At 43.2% G+C, this 21,210-nt stretch overlaps 2 protein-coding genes across 3 annotated transcripts in view; one reads left to right on the top strand and one right to left on the bottom strand.

Annotated features, from left to right (window-relative positions):
• Positions 1 to 5,939: 5,939 nt before the first annotated feature.
• On the bottom strand, positions 5,940 to 19,027 carry TMEM52B (transmembrane protein 52B). Of its 2 annotated transcripts, XM_054443846.2 has the most exons (6): positions 18,663 to 19,027; positions 18,415 to 18,562; positions 15,158 to 15,201; positions 12,384 to 12,422; positions 11,154 to 11,323; positions 5,940 to 7,859 (listed from the first exon to the last, which is right to left on the bottom strand). In XM_054443846.2, the coding sequence occupies exons 2-6, from the start codon at positions 18,511 to 18,513 to the stop codon at positions 7,636 to 7,638; spliced, it is 576 nt and encodes a 191-aa protein (XP_054299821.1). In that variant the 5' UTR covers positions 18,514 to 18,562; positions 18,663 to 19,027; the 3' UTR covers positions 5,940 to 7,635. The 2 variants fall into 2 exon arrangements, with proteins under 2 accessions (XP_054299821.1, XP_054299822.1); XM_054443847.2 differs by lacking the exon at positions 12,384 to 12,422.
• OLR1 (oxidized low density lipoprotein receptor 1) overlaps positions 10,982 to 21,210 on the top strand; it is a 29,314-nt gene continuing 19,085 nt past the window's right edge. Inside the window, exon 1 of the mRNA XM_054443843.2 lies at positions 10,982 to 11,040. The gene's annotated coding sequence lies outside the window, so the exon portion shown is untranslated. The remainder of the gene's footprint in view (positions 11,041 to 21,210) is intronic.

Genomic DNA, 21,210 nt, shown 5'->3' with positions numbered 1-21,210 from the left:
GACTATGGCCCATGACACAGCCCCCAGGAAGTCCTGAGAACATGTGCCCAAGGTGTTCGGGGTGCAACTTGGTTTTATACATTTTAGGTAGGCATGAGACATCAACCAAACACATTTAAGTAATATATTGGTTTGGTCCAGAAAGGTGGGACAACTCAAAGCCGGTGGGGTGTGGCGGGGGGGCTTCCAGGCAAATTTAAACATTTTCTGGTTGACAATTTGTTGAGTTTGTCTAAAGACCTGGGATCCATAGAAAGGAAATGTTCAGGTTAAAATAAAAGATTGTAGAGACCAAGGTTCTTTTGAAGTCTTATAGTGGCTGTCCTTAGAGACAGTAGATGACAATGATTTTCTATTCAGATGTTTAAAAGGTGCTAGACTCTTAGTTAATCTCTTTAGGATTGGGAGGGCCTGGAAGAAAAGATCTAGCTATGTTAATAGAGATTATTATTATTATTATTATTGAGACAGTTTCGCTCTTTTTGCCCAAGCTGGAGTGCAATGGCACAATCTCGGTGCACTGCAACCTCGGCCTCCCACGTTCAAGCAATTTTGACTCAGCCTCCCACTATAAGCTGGGATTGATTACAGGTGCACGCCACCACTCTGGGCTAATTTTTGTATTTTTAGTAAAGACAGGTTTCACCATGTTGGCCAGGCTGGTCTTGAACTCCTGACCTTAGTTGATCTGCCCACCTCAGCCTCCCGAAGTGCTGGGATTACAAGCATGAGCCACCGCAGCTGGCTGAGATTCTTTACGGATGCAAATTTTCCCCCACGAAGGACAGCTTTGCAGGGCCATTTCAAAATGTGGCAAAGAAACATGTTTTGGAGTAAAATATTTTGACTTTCTTCTTTGTCACATGTTATGCCAGAGTCAGATGGGAAAGTCAGTCAGGATATACAGGGTTAAATAAAATCCATCTGATAAGAATTTATGGTTAGTAGGGCATGACTCCCCAGACCCCTTAGATAGGAATTAGGGTAAGATTAAAAAATCAGAGCTTAGTCCTCACAAGTAAAAAGTGATAGGAGGGCCAGGCACGGTGGCTCATGCCTGTCATCCCAGCACTTTGGAAGGCTGAGGTGGATGGATTGCTTGAGGCCAGGAGTTTGAGACCAGCCTGGCCAACATGACAAAACCCATCTCTACTGAAACACACACACACACACATACACACACACAAATTAGCAGGGCGTGGTGGTGCACACCTGTAGTCCCAGTTACTCGGGAGGTTGAGGCAGGAGAATCGCTTGAACCCAGTAGGGAGAGGCTGCATTGAGCGGAGATCATGCCACTGCACTTCAGCCTGGGCGACAGAGTGAGACTCCGTCTCAAAATAAAAAAGGCGATAGAGGATGTGGTTTTTTGTCCAGTGTAATCACCCTTGACAGTAAGTTGAAAAGACCGCAGATTGGAGCTGCCCTACTCAGAGGGTTTGTGCATATTTATGTTATTTGAGCTGAGAAAGAGGGGCCAGTGAATTTCCTCTGCTTAAAATTATAGGAGAGACCTAGAGAACGATTGTGTTAAAAATCATGTTTTTAACCACTTGTTACTTTTTTTTTTTTTTCAATTGAGCACAGCTTAGAATTCTGTTGGGGGAGAAAAAAAAGATCATCATTTTACTACCACCTCAATGTTCCTTTTCATGCTCATCATCATCATTTTTTTTTTTTTTTTTTTTTTTGAGACAGAGTCTTGCTCTGCCACCCAGGCTGGAGTGCAGTGGTATGAGCTTGGCTCACATCAACTCCTATCTACTGGGTTCAAGTGATTCTCCTGCCTCAGCCTCCTGAGTATCTGGGATTACAGGCGTGTGCCACAATGCCCGGCTAACTTTTGTATATTTAGTAGAGACAGGGTTTCACTATGTTGGCCAGGCTGGTTTCGAACTCCTGACCTCAGGTGATCCACCCACCTCGGCATCCCAAAGTGCTGGGATAACAGGCGTGAGCCACTGCGCCCAGCAAGCTCCCCATTTTTAACTAGGATTTTATTTTTTATTTTTTATTTTTTTATTTTATTATTATTATACTTTAAGTTTTAGGGTACACGTGCGCAACGTTCAGGTTTGTTACATATGTATGCATGTGCCATGTTGGTGTGCTGCACCCATTAACTCGTCATTTAGCATTAGGTATATCTCCTAATGCTATCCCTCCCCCCTCCCCCAACCCCACAACAGACCCCGGCATGTGATGTTCCCCTTCCTGTGTCCATGTGTTCTCATTGTTCAGTTCCCACCTATGAGTGAGAACATGTGGTGTTTGGTTTTTTGTCCTTGTGATAGTTTGCTGAGAATGATGGTTTCCAGCTTTACAGTATGCTCCTAGTCAGGATTAAGATCTGCCTTCCTCACATTTCAGCTAAGACCTCAAACTTTCATCAGGGTATGTTTCTTAAAAAATTGATCACATAATGGAGCTTTCCTGCAAATAGAACATTAAGTCATGCCTCATTGTCTTCAAGTTCAGTTACCGAATTGCTTGGTGCAAGGCTGAGCAGTGTGCCACTTCAACTTCATGCACTGCTCTCCCTTTACAGTATACAAGTCATAATAAACTACTATATGCTAAAGGGAAGAAACTGGTGGAAAGTGAAAAATTAAAGGAGTGAGAGGGAAAAAGATCAAGAGGGTGAGGATGGGGAGAGATGATCTCATTCATGTCCATATATATGAATATACATTTTAACTTGATAGCTTCCAAATTTATATCCTCCTGTCCAAACCCCAGAGTCTCAGAGAGGCATAACCAACAGTTTCCATGCAATCTCCAGTGAATTATCTTAAAAACGTTACAAAGCTAAATGACTAATGTAAAATTTCTTTTTCTTTTTCATGAATTGAGGCTTTCCTCATTCAATTCCAAGGGAAACTTTGACTTATTCCATTAGCACGTTTGAGCTTTTTTTACTGTTTAGTGCAGTAGGACTTGTCTTAGACTAACTTGGTACATATTTCACCAGTGAGTGCCTTATTCTTCACTTTTAGAAATCATTGTTTAAATTTTCTCCTGAATCTGGTCTTCCTCCAGTCTTCTCCATACTAATAAATAGCTGTACTTTCCATGCATCAGCTCAGGTAAATGATCCAGAAGTCATTCTTCACTTCCTTTCCTTTCCTTAATACATTTTCCTCTCCAATTCAGCAGCAAATCCTGATGATCCTATCTCCAATATATCTCTCAAATTCCTACATTTATCTCTTTCTCTCCCTTTATTCTCACCACACCCATCCTATCCACAATCATCTCTTATCCACTATTCTGATCTTTGACTTCTGACCTTCTGACTTTCCCACTCCACTCCATTCTCCTGTAGCATTGAGAGTCATTGTCTTAAAATTCAAATTGCATCAAGTGACTTATTTAAAATCCTTCCATAGGCCAGACACAGTGGCTCATGCCTGTAATCCCAGCAGTTTGGGAGATCCGGGCAGATGAATCACCTGAGGTCAGGAGTTGGAGATCAGTCTGGCCAACATAGTAAAACCCTGTCTCTACTAAAAATACAAATATTAGCCAGATGTGGTGGCTCATGCCTGGAGCTCCAGCTGCTTGGGAGGCTGAGGCAGGTGAACCACTTGAACCCAGGAGGCGGAGGTTGCAGTGAGCCGAGATTGCGCCATTGCACTCTAGCCTGGGCAACAGGAGGGAAACTCTGTAAAAAAAAAAAAAAAAAAAAAATTCTTCCACCGCTTCTCAATAAATGTAAAATGTAGTCCAGACTTCTGGTCCGCAAGGTCTCTCCTTCCTCTTGAACTTTGTTTCCTGTAGCTGTCTCCCTTGCTCCCTATAATCAGCTACTCTACTCTCTCTCTCTCTTTTTTTTTTTTTGACAGAGTCTCGCTTTGTTGTCCAGGCTGGAGTGCAGTGGCACTATCTTGGCTCACTGCAACCTCCGCCTCCTGGGTTCAAGCAATTCTCCTGTCTCAGCCTCCAGAGTAGCTGGGACTATAGGTGTGCGCCACCACACCCCACCAATTTTTGTATTTTTAGTAGATTGGGGTTTCACCATATTGGCCAGGCTGGTTTTGAATGCCTGACCTCAAATGATCCACCCTCCTTGGCGTCCCAAAGTGCTGGGATTATAGGTGTGAGCCACCGCACCCAGCCTCTACTGTTTTTTCTTTTTCTTTTTTTCTTTAAGTTTCTCAGATTTACCAAGGCTTTTCTTATCGTCGAAAATGCTTTTCTTTTACTTTGCTTCTCCCAAGTATACTCTACCCTCTCCTATCTGTTGCCCCCTTTCAGTCTTTGTTTAGCTCTTTGTATTTATAAATCTGCTACTATTTTATCTTGCTTTTTCTTAATATTCCTAAAAATTTAACTCTGTGAAGATGTAAACTCTGTGAAGACCGAGAGGCAGAGGCCCTGTTTGTTTTGCATGCTCTACACTATTCTTGGTACGTAATTTCTTTTCTTTCTTTTTTTTTTTTTAAGAGACAAAGTCTCACTCTGTTGTCCAGGCTGGAGTGCAATGGCACGATCTCGGCTCACTGCAACCTCCACCTCCCTGGTTCAAGTGATTCTTCTGCCTCAGTCTCCTGAGTAGCTGGGATTACAGGCACGTGCCACCACGCCCAGCTAATTTTTGTATTTTTAGTACAGACGGGGTTTCACCATGTTGGTCAGGCTGGTCTCGAACTCCTGACCTTGTGATCCGCCCTCTTCGGCCTCCCAAAGTGCTGGGATTGCAGGCGTGAGCTGCCGTGCCCAGCTGGTACGTAATTTCTTAAATCATACTTGCTGAACACACACAAAACCTGTTAAATGATTGTAATTCAAGCACAACTAAAATTATTATTTATTTATTTATTTTTTATTTTTTTATTTTTTTTGAGATGGAGTTTTGCTCTTATTGCCCGGGCTGGAGTGCCGTGGCATGATCTCGGCTCACTGCAACCTCCACCTCCCAGGTTCAAACGATTCTCCTGCCTCAGCCTCCTGAGTAGCTGGGACTACAGGCCCACGCCACCACGCCCAGCTAATTTTTGTATTTTTAGTAGAGACGGGGTTACACCACGTTGGCCAGGATGGTCTGGAACTCCTGACTTCAAGTGATCCACCCACCTCAGCCTCCCAAAGTGCTGGGATTACAGACGTGAGCCACTGTGCCCAGCCGTGCCAGTGTTTAAAGAGTAGATGTGAAGAAAGTTAAAAAGGATTTTAAAAAATTGAGAACAATAATGATGGTGATGGAGGTGATTAACAGATGTATTAGATTCAGTATAGAAGGAATTGAGGCCAAAGGGGTGCAAATAACTAGTGACCAAATGGGAGAGTTACGAGAGTGAGAGACTCCATGTGACTGAGGAGCAGCACATGTGAAGCAGATTAGGAAAAGGCACACTATGGGATGGAGACAGGGGACAGAGTAGTAGCATGTCATGGTTGGAAGTGATTCTATATTTCAAATAAGGTGGTAGGGGCTAGGGAGTGGGTGTGGGGAAGAGAGATTCTTTTAGGATAAGACATTATAGGCAAGATTTCCCCCAAGATATTCTAATGCCAATGAACGTTTTACCTTTGCCAAGTCTGTGGTGTCCTGGTGCCTTAATAGAAGAGTCTAGAATGTCTTTTGGAATGTTTCTTTGATGACTAAATGACTCATTTGGCAGCAGTAAAACAAGGTCACTTCAGGCGCTATTAGCAATTCATGCATTTCAATAATTCCCAGAGCCAATTTGTTAAATGACTCAGGATAATTTCAGATCACCAGCAGGTTATACTCAGAACATTCTTCCCTCCGGGCTGAGTGAGCATTCCAAGAATGTAGTTAACAAGGAGCTGCATAATCAGCCAATTCTTGGCTCTGTGTTGCCTCCCTGAGTTCTGGAGTTAATTAATTGCCTAATAAACAATTAGTTTTCTCAAATATTCCTTACCTCTACTGAGAACATATTAAGAGGAATCACTTATATCTGTTGTTGTTTACCTCAATCAACAAGTATTTATTGATACATATAAAGCCATTTCAGGTGTGACAATGGTAACACAGCTGGCAAAAGGATAAATGGGAACATAGCTCTCAGATAAGTCATAGCAGGCAAGGGAAGGTTAGATGACAGTAGGAAGAATAACATACATATGCATAACACTTTACAAATCATGCCACATGTATTTAGCTTCTTTGATCTTCACAACAACCTTCTGAGGTGTTATTATTCCCTGTTTTTTAGGTGAGAAAACGGCTTTAAAGATTTCAGACCAGGAGTGGTGGGTCAGGCCTCTAATTCCAGCACTTTGGGAGGCCAAGGTGGGTGGATCACCTGACGTCAGGAGTTCTAGACCAGCCTGGCCAGCATGGTGAAACCCCCTCTCCACTAAAAATGCAAAAATTAGCTGGGCATGGTGGCAGGCACCTGTAATCCCAGCTACTCGGGAAGCTGAGGCAGAAGAATCACTTGAATCTGGGAGGTAGAGGTTGCAGTGAGCTGAGATCACGACATTGCATCCCAGCCTGGGCTACAAGAGCAAAACTCCATCTCAAAAAAAAAAAAAGGATTTCAGTGACTCATCTAAGGTGAGTAGTTTTTTCCTAAATGTGCATCACTTCCTCGATTTTCCAATAATAATACTTTGGGAGGTGGTGTGTTATGTGGATAGATTAGCACTACACTGCGGCATGGTCCCTGGGAAGCATCCCATCTAGGCTTAGTTCAGCATTTAGTTTTTGCTCCAAGAACTGGAGAGATGTGCAGATAGGCTCAAAGGAGAGAGTGTATTTTCCACCATGGCTCCACTAGGTGGCAGTGAGGGCCACCACTAGAGACTAGCCTGTGTCACTATAGAGGTGTTGTGGCTTTAAGTGGTCCAGGCAAAACAGGAAAGAAGCAAAGTAACACTATTCCTTTAGAGTTAAAACAGGGTACATGTATACATGCATGTGTGCACACATATGTGTTTGCAGTGCGGAGGAACTGAAGAACAAATCCAACTGTTATTTGCACAGTTGGATTAATTAATCCTGCACAATATGGAGTTTTTCATACTGCTGAGGGGTAGGACCAGAGAGAAAGAAAGACTGATATTTGGCACTTAAATACTATACTGTGTTCTCTTAGCCCATATCAGCAGTCCCATCCCTAGCTTTTAGATATCCGAGTGGGTATGTTGTGCTGTCTAAGATGATCATTGTCATTCAGTGTAAAATCGATTGCTGTCTCAGGAGGAAAGATGCATGCATTCAGTGCATTAACGTCGATGGCTGTGCTAACACTGTTGTCTTTCTTTTCCAGTTTACCACAATGGATTAGCTGACAGGGAGAGACACAACTTGCAGTATCATGTGGGTACAGGAATTTTATATACACTCAATAGTTGAAGGAATTCAAGACACCTTGATGCTTTCCTGGTTTAGTAGTAATCAGTGTGGCTAGAGATTACTTGCAGATTTTGGCCATTGGATACAAAATTAGAGTTCCCAATTAGAGCATTCTGTATCAGAAGATATAAAGGCCTGTGAATGAAGAGTAAGAACCATCTTTCCCATAGAATGATGGTGTTAGATGCCATCCTAAAACTTCTGAGGGTTAGAAAAGTATGTGTTCCATTTTCCCAGAGACTCTGGACATAACTCCACCCCTATTTATAAAATGACAGCTCTCATCAGTTCCAAGAGTCAACTATTCAAGTCAGTTCCTTCTCTATTGGAGGCAGCTGCTTTTCTTCAGGCACTGGGGGTAGATCAGGTGCTTTCTGCCCGCACCTGGCTACTGTGAAGCGACTCATGTGAAGAGCTTCTTCATACCCTGGGAGGGTGTCCAAAGAGGAGGGCAGCTGGCCCAGGGAGCTATGGGAGTGAGCCACAGCCAGGATCCTCCGAGCTGCAGGGCCAAACACCGACTGCAGAGCTGTGAAGAAAGAAGGAACAGAACTAAGAAACTAAGGGAAATGAGACACCCTCAGACAGCAGAGACTTGCTTCACACTTAACTGTCGCTTCATTTTTAACAAGTGTCCAAACTCACTGTCACTCCTTGCCCCAAATTTTATGACTATCCTTTGAAGCATGTTTACAACCCAGCTTCCTGCTCTGCTAGAAGGACCTGTTTTCTCTGGTATCCTCAAATAATCTAAAGAATGTTTCTGCAACTGTCTCTCTTTTTTTTTTTTTTTTTGAGATGGAGTTTCGCTTTTGTTGCCCAGGCTGGAGTGCAATGGCGGATCTTGGCTCATTGCAACCTCTGCCTCCTGGGTTCAAGCAATTCTCCTGCCTCAGCCTCTGGAGTAGCTGGGATTACAGGCACGTGCCACCATGCCCAGCTAATTTTTGTATTTTTAGTAGAGATGGGGTTTCACTATGTTGGCCAGGCTGGTCTTGAACTCCTGACCTCAGGTGATCCACCCGCCTCGGCCTCCCAAAGTGCTGGTATTACAGGAGTGAGCCACTGCGCCCGGCCAATAATGTTTCTGCATCTCAACCCTGCCCTTTCCCCTTTCAGACTTAGATCCCTTTCCTCCAGCCCCCGATACTATAGACTCCTTAGGATTATTTATTTTTACCTCATCTCTTTTCTTTTTTTTTTTTTTCAGACAGGGTCTCACTCTGTCACCCAGGTTGGAGTGCAGTGGCACAATCTTGGCTCACTGCAACCTCCGCCTCCCAGGTTCAAACAATTCCCTTCTGCCTCAGCCTCCCGAGTAGCTGTGATTACAGGCATGTGCCAACGTGCCTGACTAATTTTTTTTTTTTTTTTTTTTTTTTTTTGAGACGGAGTCTCGCTCTGTCGCCCAGGCTGGTGTGTAGTGGCACAATCTCGGTTCACTGCAAGCTCCGCCTCCCAGGTTCACGCCATTCTCCGGCCTCAGCCTCCCGAGTAGCTGGGACTACAGGCGCCCGCCACCACGCCCAGCTAATTTTTGTATTTTTAGTAGAGACGGGGTTTCACTGTGTTAGCCAGGATGGTCTCGATCTCCTGACCTTGTGATCCACCCGCTTCGGCCTCCCAAAGTGCTGGGATTACAGGCGTGAGCCACCACGCCCGGCCAACAAAAATGCCTGGCTAATTTTTGTATTTTTAGTAGAGGTGGGGTTTCACCATGTTGGCCAGTCTGGTCTCAATCTCCTGACCTCAAATAATCCACCTGCCTTGGCCTCCCGAAGTTCTGGAATTACAAGCATGAGCCACCGTGCCCAGCTATCTTTGTTCTTTTTCTTTTTCTTCTTTTTCCTCCTTCCTTCTTTCCTTCCTTCCTTCCTTCCTTCCTTCTTCCTTCCTTCCTTCCTTCCTTCTCTCTCTCTCTCTCTTTCTTTCTTTCTTTTTTTATTTTTTGACGGTGTCTCACTCTGTAGCCCAAGCTGGAGTGAAGTGGCACCATCTCGGCTCACTGAAACGTCCACCTCCTGGGCTCAAATGATTCTTGTGCCTCAGCCTCCCGAGTAGCTGGGACTACAAGCCCGTGCCACCACGCCCAGCTAAATTTTGTATTTTAATAGGGACGAGGTTTCACTATGTTGCCCAGGGTGGTCTCAAACTCCTGAGCTCAGGTGATCCACCCGCCTTGGCCTGAGCCACCATGCCCAGCCTTAGTTATCTTTTTTTCCTAAGATGACAGTGAGAAAGGGGAGGTAGGAAAGGTGAACAGCAACACATCATATCATTCTATTTTGTTGTTGTTGTTGTTGTTGTTGTTTTGAGACAGGGTCTTGCTCTGTCGCTCACCCAGGCTGGAGTGCAGTGGAATGACCTCGGCTCACTTCAACCTTTGCCTCTCAGGTTCAAGCAAGTGTCACACCTCAGCTTTCCGAGTAGCTGGATTGCAGATGCGTGCCACCACGCCTGGCTAGTTTTTGTATTTTTAGTAGAGACGAGGTTTCACCATGTTGACCAGGTTGGTCTCGAACTCCTGACTTCAAGTAAGCCACCAATTCAGCCTCCCAAAGTGCTGGGATTACAGACATGAGCCACTGCACCCAGCCATCACTCTCTTTTCAAAATAAATATCCACGTTTTGCCAGCTGGTGTTCTGACTGGTACTTGCTCCTCAATCTTAGGAAAGAACATAGTCCAGGCACAGTGGCTCATGCTTGTAGTCTCAGCATTTTGGGAGACAGAGGCAGGTGGATCATGAGGTCAGGAGTTTGAGACCAGCCTGGCCAACATGGTAAATTGTCTCTACCAAGAATAAAAATAAATAAATAAATAAACAAAAATTTTAAAAAAAAATTTGCCTGGTGTGGTGGTGGCTGCTTGTAATCCCAGCTACTCAGGAGGCTGAGGCATGAGAATCTCTTCAACCCAGGAGGCGGAGGTTGCAGTGAGCTGAGATCCCACCACTGCACTCCAGCCTGGGCAACAGAGAGAGACTCTGTCTGAAAAAAAGAAAGTAACCATTTTGGCCAGGCATGGTGGCTCACGCCTGCAATTCCAGCACTTTGTGAGGTGGAGGCAGGTGGATCACAACGTCAGGAGTTTGAGACCAGCCTGGCCAAGATGGTGAAACCTCGTGTCTACCAAAAATACAAAAATTAGCCAGGCGTGGTGCAGGTGCCTGTAATCTCAGCTGCTCTGGAGGCTAAGGGAGAGAACTGCTTGAACCCGGAAGGCAGAGGTTGCAGTGAGCCTGAGATTGCACCACTGCATCCCAGTCTGGGCGACAGAACGAGACTCCATCTCAAAAAAAAAAAAAAAAAAAGAATGTAATGGAAAGAATAGAACCGCAGAAGAAAAGGGAAAGTGTCTTATAATCATTGAGAAAATGTTAAGGCTAAAATTTAGTGTATCAAGACTTGAAGAATAAAGAACTGAAAGTACATGCCATTACTTTCTTTAAAAATATAAAATAGTACAGATAATAGAAAAAGTAGATTTCACAAAATCCAAGACATTTTGAAAAAGGCATCTGTTTGGAGTTCAAAATAGTTTCTAGCAAAGTAACTATTTATAAATTGGCCAATTCTTCCTATTCAATACTTCCAATAGCCTCCAATATTTCACTTCTTTCTTTATCATCAGCCAGACAGACCCTTGAGAACACAATTTCAGTGACAGCCCAGGTCACCTCACCATCAGGCTTCTGGGAATTGAAACTTGTGAGTCCTGGAATCTTTAATATTACTCGATCAGTGGTTCTACACCTTTGCACCTTTTTCATTATTCCTTTAAATTGGGTCCTTCTTCCAGGTTAAAAGGTCAATGTACTCACATGTGATAGTGCTCTGGAGAGTGCTGTCGTGATCGAAAGCAATGACGGTCACTTCATAGGGTGGTGGGCTCCCATCTTCCCCATTTTGCTGGCGGCTCAGACAGCAGCAGCGGAAGCACAGGGACGTCAGGCCACACAGGAGAAGCAGTGCGCCAATTACCACCAGCAACCTGCAAAAGCCCACGGGGAGAGTGGGAGCTCTGGGATCTGGCTTTTTTCCCAGCTCTGCTGTAACCAGTCTTTAATGTCTGTGTTTTGATTCTTGTTTAAACATTTTATAGTATAATTATAAATATTTTAATTTATAATTTTAATTTCAAGGCTTTTGCTTTATAGATACACTTCCTTATTTTGTCAGCTGCAGTAAGTCAATTCATTAGAACAAATAGTAAGACATTTAAGGTAGTTTGGGGGGGCTGCTTTTTTTTTCTTTTCTGAGACAGAGTCTTGCTCTGTTGCCCAGGCTGGAGTGAAGTGGCACGATCTCAGCCTCCTGAATAGCCAGTACTATAGGCACATGCCACCACACTCGACTAAATTTTTTTTTTTTTTTTGAGATGGAGTTTCGCTCTTGTTGCCCAGGCTGAAGTGCGATGGCGCAATTTCAGCTCACCGCAACCTCTGCCTCCTGGGTTCAACCGATTCTCCTGCCTCAACCTCCCGAGTAGCTGGGATTACAGGCATGTGCCACCATGCCCAGCTAATTTTGTATTTTTAGTAGAGACGGGGTTTCTCCAGGTTGGTCAGGCTTGTCTCGAACTCCTGACCTCAGGTAATCCACTGTCTAGGCCTCCCAAAGTGCTAGGATTACAGGCATGAGCCACTGCGCCCAACTTTTTTTGTATTTTTAATAGAGATGGGGGTTTCTTTATTTTGCTCAGGCTGGTCTCGAACTCCTGGCCTCAAAGTGATCTGCCTGCCTCAGCCTCCCAAAGTGTTGGGATTACAGGTGTGAGCCACAGCGCCTGGCCAGGCTCTGCTTTTTAATTCACTAAAGTAATCTCCTTTGTGGAGATATTTCTAGAACAGACTCCGAGGGAAGGACACAATAATGGTTTGATGTTTGTGGAGGAGATGGTATTGAAAAAGGAAATCCTGACATATTGTCACATAGGTAGTGATGAAGTAATGAAATCTTACTCCATGAGATGCTAAGTAAGTAGGCAGGTTGTCATTTTTAATGGCCTTGAGGAATACAGTGTCTTTCTGGGTATTATAAGTGAAACTTACCATATATACCAGAGATGTACCCAGTCTGTGGTCAGGCAACTATAAAGAAAGAATAAAGTTTTCTACATTAAAAATATAGTCAATCTGTGTTATAACTCTAGACTCAGAAATATGAGTTACAATATGATGTAACACCTTCTTATAATAAAAGCACCATGGGTTATGTTTTTAAACTTCAATGTAGCTAGTTGAATCTTTTGCCAAATGATATGCTTTAAATAGTACTTTATACTATAGATGGCATTGTCCGAGTCATTTTGTAAATCATTATAAAACAAACTAGTGATCATTAGAAGTGTTCATAGAAAACATGTCTGTGCCTATTGCAAACATTTATGATAAAAATTACCAAGAAAGGGCCAGGTGTGGTGCCTCATGCCTGTAATCCCAGCACTTTGGGAGGCCGAGGAGGGCAGATCACGAGGTCAGGAGTTGGAGACCAGCCTGGCCAACATAGTGAAACCCCATCTCTACTAAAAATACAAAAATTAGCCGGCCGTGGTGATGCCATCTCAAAAAGAAAAAAAAATATATGAAGAAAGAACTTGGAATGAAAGTTTACAAAGAGTAACTTTGAAAATGAATGTGAAAGTTAAGGCTCGTGTATATTTGAGGTCAATAAAATGTAAACATAAAGAAAATTTTAGTTATGAGTACAAAAGTCATACAATCACATTTGTAATTTATCTTTTGCAAGCTGTTGCAACACTCCCACTGAGAATGTAGGAAAAAAAAACTTAGTTTCTTCCTGCTATACTCTCCCAACCCTCTGACACCAGATGTGGGTGGGTGGGGATTTCCGCACACACCAGGCAAGCAATCTTCCAGCAACAGACAACAGCTGAGCGTACTCTAATTCAATTCAATTCCAACACCACCTGCCTTGAGATAGGATCCGATCCCATAGGGTGAGGACTCAGTCCCCTAGACGGCTCCCCAAAATTCTGATGCCAATCACAAGTTGTTTTGTCTGTGCTTCTGACCTACTGGTTATAAATTGGGGGTTCCATGACTCCCCCTTGGGGTTGCATTAATTTGTTAGAGCAGCTCACAGAACTCAGGGAAACACTTACTTACATCTACAGTTTATTACAAAGACTATTACCGAGGATGCGGATGAAGAGATGCGTAGAGCAAAGCATGTGGAAGGGGCACGGAGCTTGCATGTCTTCCGAGTGCACCACTCTTCAGAAACCACCGCCTGTTCAGCTGTACAGAAACCCTTCAAATCCATCCTTTGGGATTTTTATGAAAGCCTCGTTATGTAGGTGTGATTGATTAAATCGTTGGCCATTGATGATCAACTTAAATTTCAGCCCCTCTACTTTCCTTGGATGTTGGGGGGTGTGGCTTTAAGCATTCTGCCTTGGTCCTTCCAATAACCAGCCCCATCCTAAATCTACCTAGGGGCTGCCAGCCACCAATCAACTCATTAGCATGCAAAATGATGCTACTTACTTTGGGGATTTTAGAAGTTGTATGCTAGGAGATAGGGAGAAAACCAAATATATATTCTCACAATATCACACCCACCGTAAAGAGTACCCTAATTTTTCACATCCAGGATCAAAACTAATACGCATATCCACTGAGACCAAACAGGAAGAGGGAAAAAAGTAGAAGCCAACTTTACCATGATGAAAGCTAAATAAATGTGCTGAGTTCACTAAGGCAATTGTAAATTTTCTCTGTAAGAATGAAAAAAAAATAGGGATTGTATGGGAGAAGGAGAAGATAAGTTCAGGAATTGGAGAATGAGGGGAGGCAAAGCATTTGTGTATTTTGAAGAGTAGTAAATTTTTTATTTAATAATTCTTTCTGATACATAAATCTACTGAAATCTAGTGAAACTATTTTTATTCTCTGGTCACACATTTATAGAAAATATAGTTTTGTTTTGTTTTTTTCACTGAACAATGACTCCTCTTGGTTTTCCCACATTTCTTACTTGTTGAAAACTCCTCTAGTTCTAATTAGATTCTGGTTTATAGGAAAGGACTCTTCCTATGGTGGAAGATGTGTAAAACCTCAGAAAGCAGGTGTCAAGTAGTCAACACCCAATGTGCATGTGACAGGTAATCAACGCCATCACCCTTTCCCTGGGTTTAACAGACCTGGCTACTGGGAAACCCTTCCCATGGCTAAATATGTATTTGTCTTCATCCTAAACACGTTTTTATTCAAAGTGCCACTACTTTTTAAAATTTGTATTTTATAGTTCCTTTAAGTGGAATGATTCTTTTGCATTTTTATCTTCATGTCCTCTGTGTCTACATAAGACCTAAGTGTGACAGGTTTGGATTAGTTGATAACTACATCAGAGTGATAGCTAAATGAAGAAGTCTGCCCAATAAATGTTAACATGCCCTAAAAACTAGAAAATACTTTCCCAATTTAAAGTAACAATGTTACTTTGGAAATCACGCAAATGTATATGCCAGTGACTAGATACTAAACCCAGTCTGTCCTGGTGAGTCACGAGAAGCAGGGCTAAGGAAGTCTTTCGCAAGTCTCTATGACTGTGTAAGTTGAGATTAATTGTGCTGCTTTGATGGGAAGATTGGCTTTGGGTAAAAACATGCTGTCAGCAGTTTTGAGCGCTTAAGATGACAAAAACACGTCTTTATTTTGTGATAACTCATCTGTGAGATCTATTACTTAAGTAAAAATAAATAAAAGGAAGTCATAGATGTCTAATGACATCTTGACTCTCTTTTGGGGTAGTGATGTTTTGGTCTGTTGCTCCTTCCTCCCAGCTTGAACTCTATACTTACTGTTCAGGATTACCACAGTTTTCCTCGCATCTCGTCCCAGAAAGCTGTAGAAAGAGAAATTGTCTTATACAGGGAAATTGTTTTGTCCACTGTGTTCAGCTGCCTACCAACCATCTCTCATGGTTGTGCGGTGTTAGATCAACCAGTAAGAAGGTCACGGTCATAGGGGCGGTCTATTTAGGACTGCCATTTTCATCTCTCCCATACTTGCTGGCTTTTGTACTTGAGGTAAGGGAACCTGGAAGAACAAATATCCCATCTGTTGTGTTGGTGGTGGGTGAGCATCACCCTTTGAGAATGAGAGGTAGCCATTTACATTAATTTGTTTGTAGTAGAAAATTCCTGATCTCTCTGTCCCTTGGGATATTGCTATTGTCCTCCTAATTCCTGCCCAGTTGAATTCTACACCACTGCTCTTTTTTTATCCTCTTAGTGTTGACAATGACTATACAAAGGAAGAAGGGGAAAAGTGAGGGGGCCAGTGGGACAGAGGGTCTTATTTATTGAATAGCTACTAGATGCCACTCAGACTGCTAACAACTCTTTTTTTTTTTTGAGTCTTGCTCTGTCACCCAGGCTGGAGTACAGTGGCATGATCTTGGCTCACTGCAACCTCCACCTCCCGGATTCAAGCAATTCTCCTGCCTCAGCCTCCCGAGTAGCTGGGACTACAGGCACATGCCACCACGCCTGGTTAATTTTTGTATTTTTAGTAGAGACAGGGTTTCACCGTGTTGGCCAGGCTAGTCTCGAACGCCTGACCTCAAGTGATCCACCCACCTCCACCTCCCAAAGTGCTGCTGGGATTACAGTCATGAGCCACCACGCCCGGCCATGAACTCTTAATATTTCATAACGTTTAATCACAATAACCCTCTTGGTGGGTATATTTAACCTTATCTTGAAAGGTTAAGGGACTAAGGCACAGGGTTTTAAGTAATGTGACCAGGTCAGGCATGGTGGCTCACACCTGTAATCCCCGCACTTTGGGAGGCCGAGGTGGGCGGATCACGAGGTCAGGAGTTCGAGACCAGCCTGGCCAACATGGTGAAATTCCCGTCTCTACGAAAAATACAAAAATTAGCAAGGTGTGGTGATGTGCACCTGTAATCCCAGCTACTCTGGAGGATAAGGCAGGAGAATTGCTTAAACCCTGGCAGTGGAGGTTGCAGTGAGCTGAGATCATGCCACTGCACTCCAGCCTAGGCAAGCAAGACTCCGTCTTGGAAAAAAAAAGGAAATGTGACCAAATGTACACACCTATTGATGCAGACAGAATTCAAATCAAACTCTATCATAGATATGTGTTGGATGAATTAATAGCACTGGGGACAAGTTTGCTCTAACAATTCCTTGACATTGCTATCAAGTCCCTTCTACTCCTTTTACAGAAAACAAAAAAACCAACAAAACTGTCCACCCTTTCTTCTACCTGATTTTTTAGTTGACTTCCTCTTTCAAAAACCCATTCAAGGCTGGTGCAGTGGCTCGCACCTGTTATCCCACCACTTTGGGAGGCTGAGGTGGGTGGATCACTTGAGGTCAGGAGTTCGAGATTAGCCTGACCAACATGGCGAAACCCCATCTCTACTAAAAAAATACAAAATTAGCCAGGCGTGGTGGTGCATGCCTGTAATCCCAGCTACTTGGGAGGCTGAGGCAAGAGAATAGCTTGAACCCAGGAGGCGGAGGTTGCAGTGAGCCAAGATGGTGCCATTGCACTCTAGCCTGGGTAACAAGAGCAAAACTCCGTTTAAAAACAACAACAACAACAACAAACCATTTAAATAAACTCAATTCTAGAAGTTGCTTCTGTCTTCTAATAATTTGAGTGATCTGATATTTCAGGAAAGCAACCACAAAGGCCCTTAGAAAAGAAACAGAGATTTGTAACTATTGGGAGTTTATGGTGGGTAGTGAAGGGGTAAGGAGACACACATACTCAAGACCTATCAGTTGAAAAGGATCTGTAAAAGGATTAATAGCCAGCCTTTGCAGATAACATTTGAGAAACCCGTGTTTGTGTTTTCATTGGAAAGAAACGGCCACTAAGGATGAAAAAGCGTGTGTTTCCTCTACCCAACCATGGTACTTTCTTTCACTTTCTTCACTAAAGGTAAGAGAAGCCTAAAGTGCTCAGCAGAGAAAATGCTACTTTTCAGGCTTGTTGCAAAGAGAAAAGAAAGGAAAAATGAAGGGAAGAGAAGGCAAAGGGAGTGAAGAGGAAGCAAAAAGAAAATATAAGAAAAAATGGATTTTCAGATACCACTTTAACTGTTCTTTTTTTTGGGGGGGGGGTTGTTTTTTTGAGATGGAGTCTCGCGCAGTTGCCCAGGCTGGAATGCAGTGGCGCGATCTCGGCTCACTGCAACCTCCACCTCCCGGGTTCACGCCATTCTCCTGCCTCAGCCTCCTGAGTAGCTGGGACTACAGGCACCCACCACCACGCCCGGCTAATTTTTTTGCATTTTTAGTAGTAACACGGTTTCACCGTGTTAGCCAGGATGGTCTCGATCTTCTGACTTCGTGATCTGCCCGTCTCGGCCTCCCAAAGTGCTGGGATTACAGGCGTGAGCCACCACGCCTGGCCTTAACTGTTCTATTAGCAAAAAAAAACCATACAGCCCACTCTGTACAGGGACCATACGGGAATCTGAGACTATCCAGTTTTCTTCATTTGCTCTCCTTCTTGCTAGATGGCATAGCTCTATAAACTTCCCTGTGACAATTGTTTAGAATCCCTCAGTCCAGTGGCCCTTTTCTCCCCTAATGGATTACTCAGAGACTTCTGATTCATTGTGGGGCCCAAAATATTTTAAAAGAGCCCTGCCCCTCTTATTTCTAGACTAGAGGCACCTAAACTGCTAGAACAGGATTAGAAATTCCTGGATGGGAAATTCCGTTTAGGGGAATTACACACCTAGTTTTCATAATTTGTTTGGAATTTTAAGGGATGGGTGATAAGATGCTAAAAGAGATAAATATACTTCAGCGGCACTTCTAAAGTGCCACGGCAATCCTTCTTGTTTCCATGCTCACTCTAATTTCTGTCCCCCTTTTCATTGTCATTGCCATCAGTCACACATGCATTTATGCAATCTCGTAATACTAAGGAAACTTCATAGTTTATTCATTTTCCTACACCCCCCTGGGTTCTGTATATGTCTCCCCACCCCGCAGTTCATTTCCTTTCAGATTCTTCTGAGAGTTGATTAATCTGGGGAAAAATCTTTCTGCCTTTTCACCACTGAACTCACCAGGATGAAATGCAGCAGGGCAGAAGCCGTCACGACATGAGCTCGGACTCCCATCGGGCTGAATTCCTGCTTCTTCAGAATCTTGCACTGGGCATCCATTGCCTCCTTTCAATGCTCTGTGCCATATTTGACTTCTTGACCTAGAATTCTTAAGGAGAGAAACTTTTCTCAGGAATTTATCAGCTTTTCTCTCTCTTTTTCTCAGTCTCCTCCTACTCTCTCTGGCTGTTATTTTCTATGGCCTTTACCTCCTCTTTTTTCCAGGTTTTCTTCTTTATTCTTATTACTATTTCTAAGGCCTCCACATTTACTTCTTTTTGCCTTCTTTCTTTCCTTTATACCATTAATTCTTTCTACATCTTTGAGTTTCTTTCTCCCACTGCTCCCAAAAAGGAGACATTCAAAGAGGACATATGTGTCCTCTGAATGAAGTATTTTTCTAGACAGTGATGAAAAACTTGGCTTTGAGGATGGTCAAAGGCAGATTGCTGGTGACCAAATATATTCCTTTCTTCATCAGAAAACTGGTAATATTCTTGATCCTTCACCAGAGTACTCCAGCGTGACTGTTGCAGGGTGAAAGTCACCCTGCTAATCTCCTTTCTTCTCTCTCCGTGTGATTAACAACCCCTTCTTGCTCTTTGAAACCCTCCCCTTCACTATGTTGATAATCAACTCTCCTGGTTCCGGGTCATTTATCCCTAACCATTGGGGTAAGACTGAGAGGTTGCCAAATGAACAGGAAAGCCATCTCATCTTTGGAGAAAACAGACTTGAAGATGAGAAATCAAGTTGGAAGATTAGAATTTTCACGTGTTATCAGTGATATCTTCCTCCACCCTGACTTCACTTCCCATTGAAATAGATAACTGAGAAAGACATTTTTTTAAAACCAAATTTTAAAAAGGCAAATGTATAGGTTTCTTTCTTTCGTCTTTTTCTTTGTTCCTTCTTTCTCTCTCTTTCTCTCTCTCTCTCTCTTTGGTAAAGTAGTGATGTGATTGAGAAATAAGTCTTGCCACTCAGGAAAATAAAACCTAAGGTTAGAGTAAAAACAAGCACATATGCAAGAGCATAGAATACTTTTTTTTTTTTTTTGAGACGGAATCTCGCTCTGTCGCTCAGGCTGGAGTGCAGTGGCATGATCTCGGCTCACTGCAAACTCCGCCTCCCAGGTTCATGCCATTCTCCTGCCTCAGCCTCCCGAGTAGCTGGGAATACAGGCGCCCACCACCACGCCCAGCTAAGTTTTTTTGTATTTTTAGTAGAGACGGGGTTTCAGCATGTTAGCCAGGATGATCTCGATCTCCTGACCTCATGATCTGCCCGCCTAGGCCTCCCAAAGCCCTGGGATTACAGGAGTGAGCCGCCATGCCTGGCATAGAATACTTATAATGAAACACATCTATAGAAACAAACGCGGCCGGGTGCCATGGCTCACGCCTGTAATCCCAGCACTTTGGGAGGCCAAGGCAGGCTGATGACTTCAGGCCAAGAGTTTGAGACCAGCCTGGACAACATGATGAAACCCTTTCTCTACAAAACATACAAAAATTAGCTGTGTGTCATGGCAGACACCTGTAATCCCAACTCCTTGGGAGGCTGAGGCAGGAGGGTCACTTGAACCCGGAAGGCAGAAGTTGCAGTGAGCTGAGATCACACCACTACACTCCAGCCTGGGCGACAGAGCGAGAATCTGCCTCAAAAAAGCAAAATAATAAAAGAAACAAAAGAATGCTGTATGAATTATTTATACTTAAGTAGGTGATCGTTTACTTAATACCAAATATTTAATAACAAGTTATTATTATTATTATTATTTGAGACAGAGTCTCTCTGTCACCAGGCTGGAGTGCAGTGGTGCGATCTCGGCTCACTGCAACCTCTGCCTCTTGGGTTCAAGCAATTCTCCTGCCTCAGCCTCCTGAGTAGCTGGGGTTACAGACACCTGCCACGACACCCAGCTAACTTTTCTATTTTTAGTAGAGACAAGGTTTCACCATGTTGGCCAGGCTGGGATAAGAAAAGTAGATGTTAGTTTACAGTGATATATCTATCTCATAAGAATTGAATAAAACCTCCTTTCAGGGCCTTTCTAGCTCAGCAAATCTGATTATACTGAGTGATTGTGGAAGGGAGACTCTTGGGTGAGCTGATCATACTCTAAGGGTCCTCACACACAGCTTGATGATGGGATATGAGAATGCAGGATATAAACTGGTTTTGTTCTCAACTAAGGAAAACAAATAATGAGAAAATGGCCTGGTACAGTACTGGTGATTTAAAATCTGTCAGTTTCAAGATGAAATGAGCACCAACAGTCTTTTATTTTTTATTTTTTTTAATTAGGCAATTGGGGTTAGGATGAAGAGTGATTTCCAGATTTCAGTAGAAGACTTGGCAAGGTGGAAGGTATTTTATAGGACAAGGAGAGCAGGGCTTTAGGTGGCCTTCCACTAAATTATTATGTAATTCCTCCAGTCCTTAATGTTCCCATTCATACAACAGGAGCAGAATACCCACTTGACCTGCTTTAGATGTTATTTCCTAGAGAAAATAAAATAAGAGACAGGAAAGCATTTTGAATAGGATATTTCTATCATGAGTGCCCTGTATGTAGGGAACCCATCATGAACCTTTCCCTTCTCTTTTTCTTCGCAGAAAGACAGTAGAGCACCAAGGCCTAAAGCCTAGCCAGGATACCTGGGTTTAAATACTTGGTTTTGTCACTTACGAGCTGTGTGATCTTGGAGCAGGTTATTAGACCTCTATTGGCTCATTTTCATTTTATATAAA

The sequence above is a fragment of the Pongo pygmaeus genome, chromosome 10, assembly GCF_028885625.2.
Source record: "Pongo pygmaeus isolate AG05252 chromosome 10, NHGRI_mPonPyg2-v2.0_pri, whole genome shotgun sequence".
Classification (NCBI taxonomy): domain Eukaryota; kingdom Metazoa; phylum Chordata; class Mammalia; order Primates; family Hominidae; genus Pongo; species Pongo pygmaeus.
Note: the sequence above shows the minus strand (reverse complement) of the source record. Positions and strands in the feature narration are given on the sequence as shown.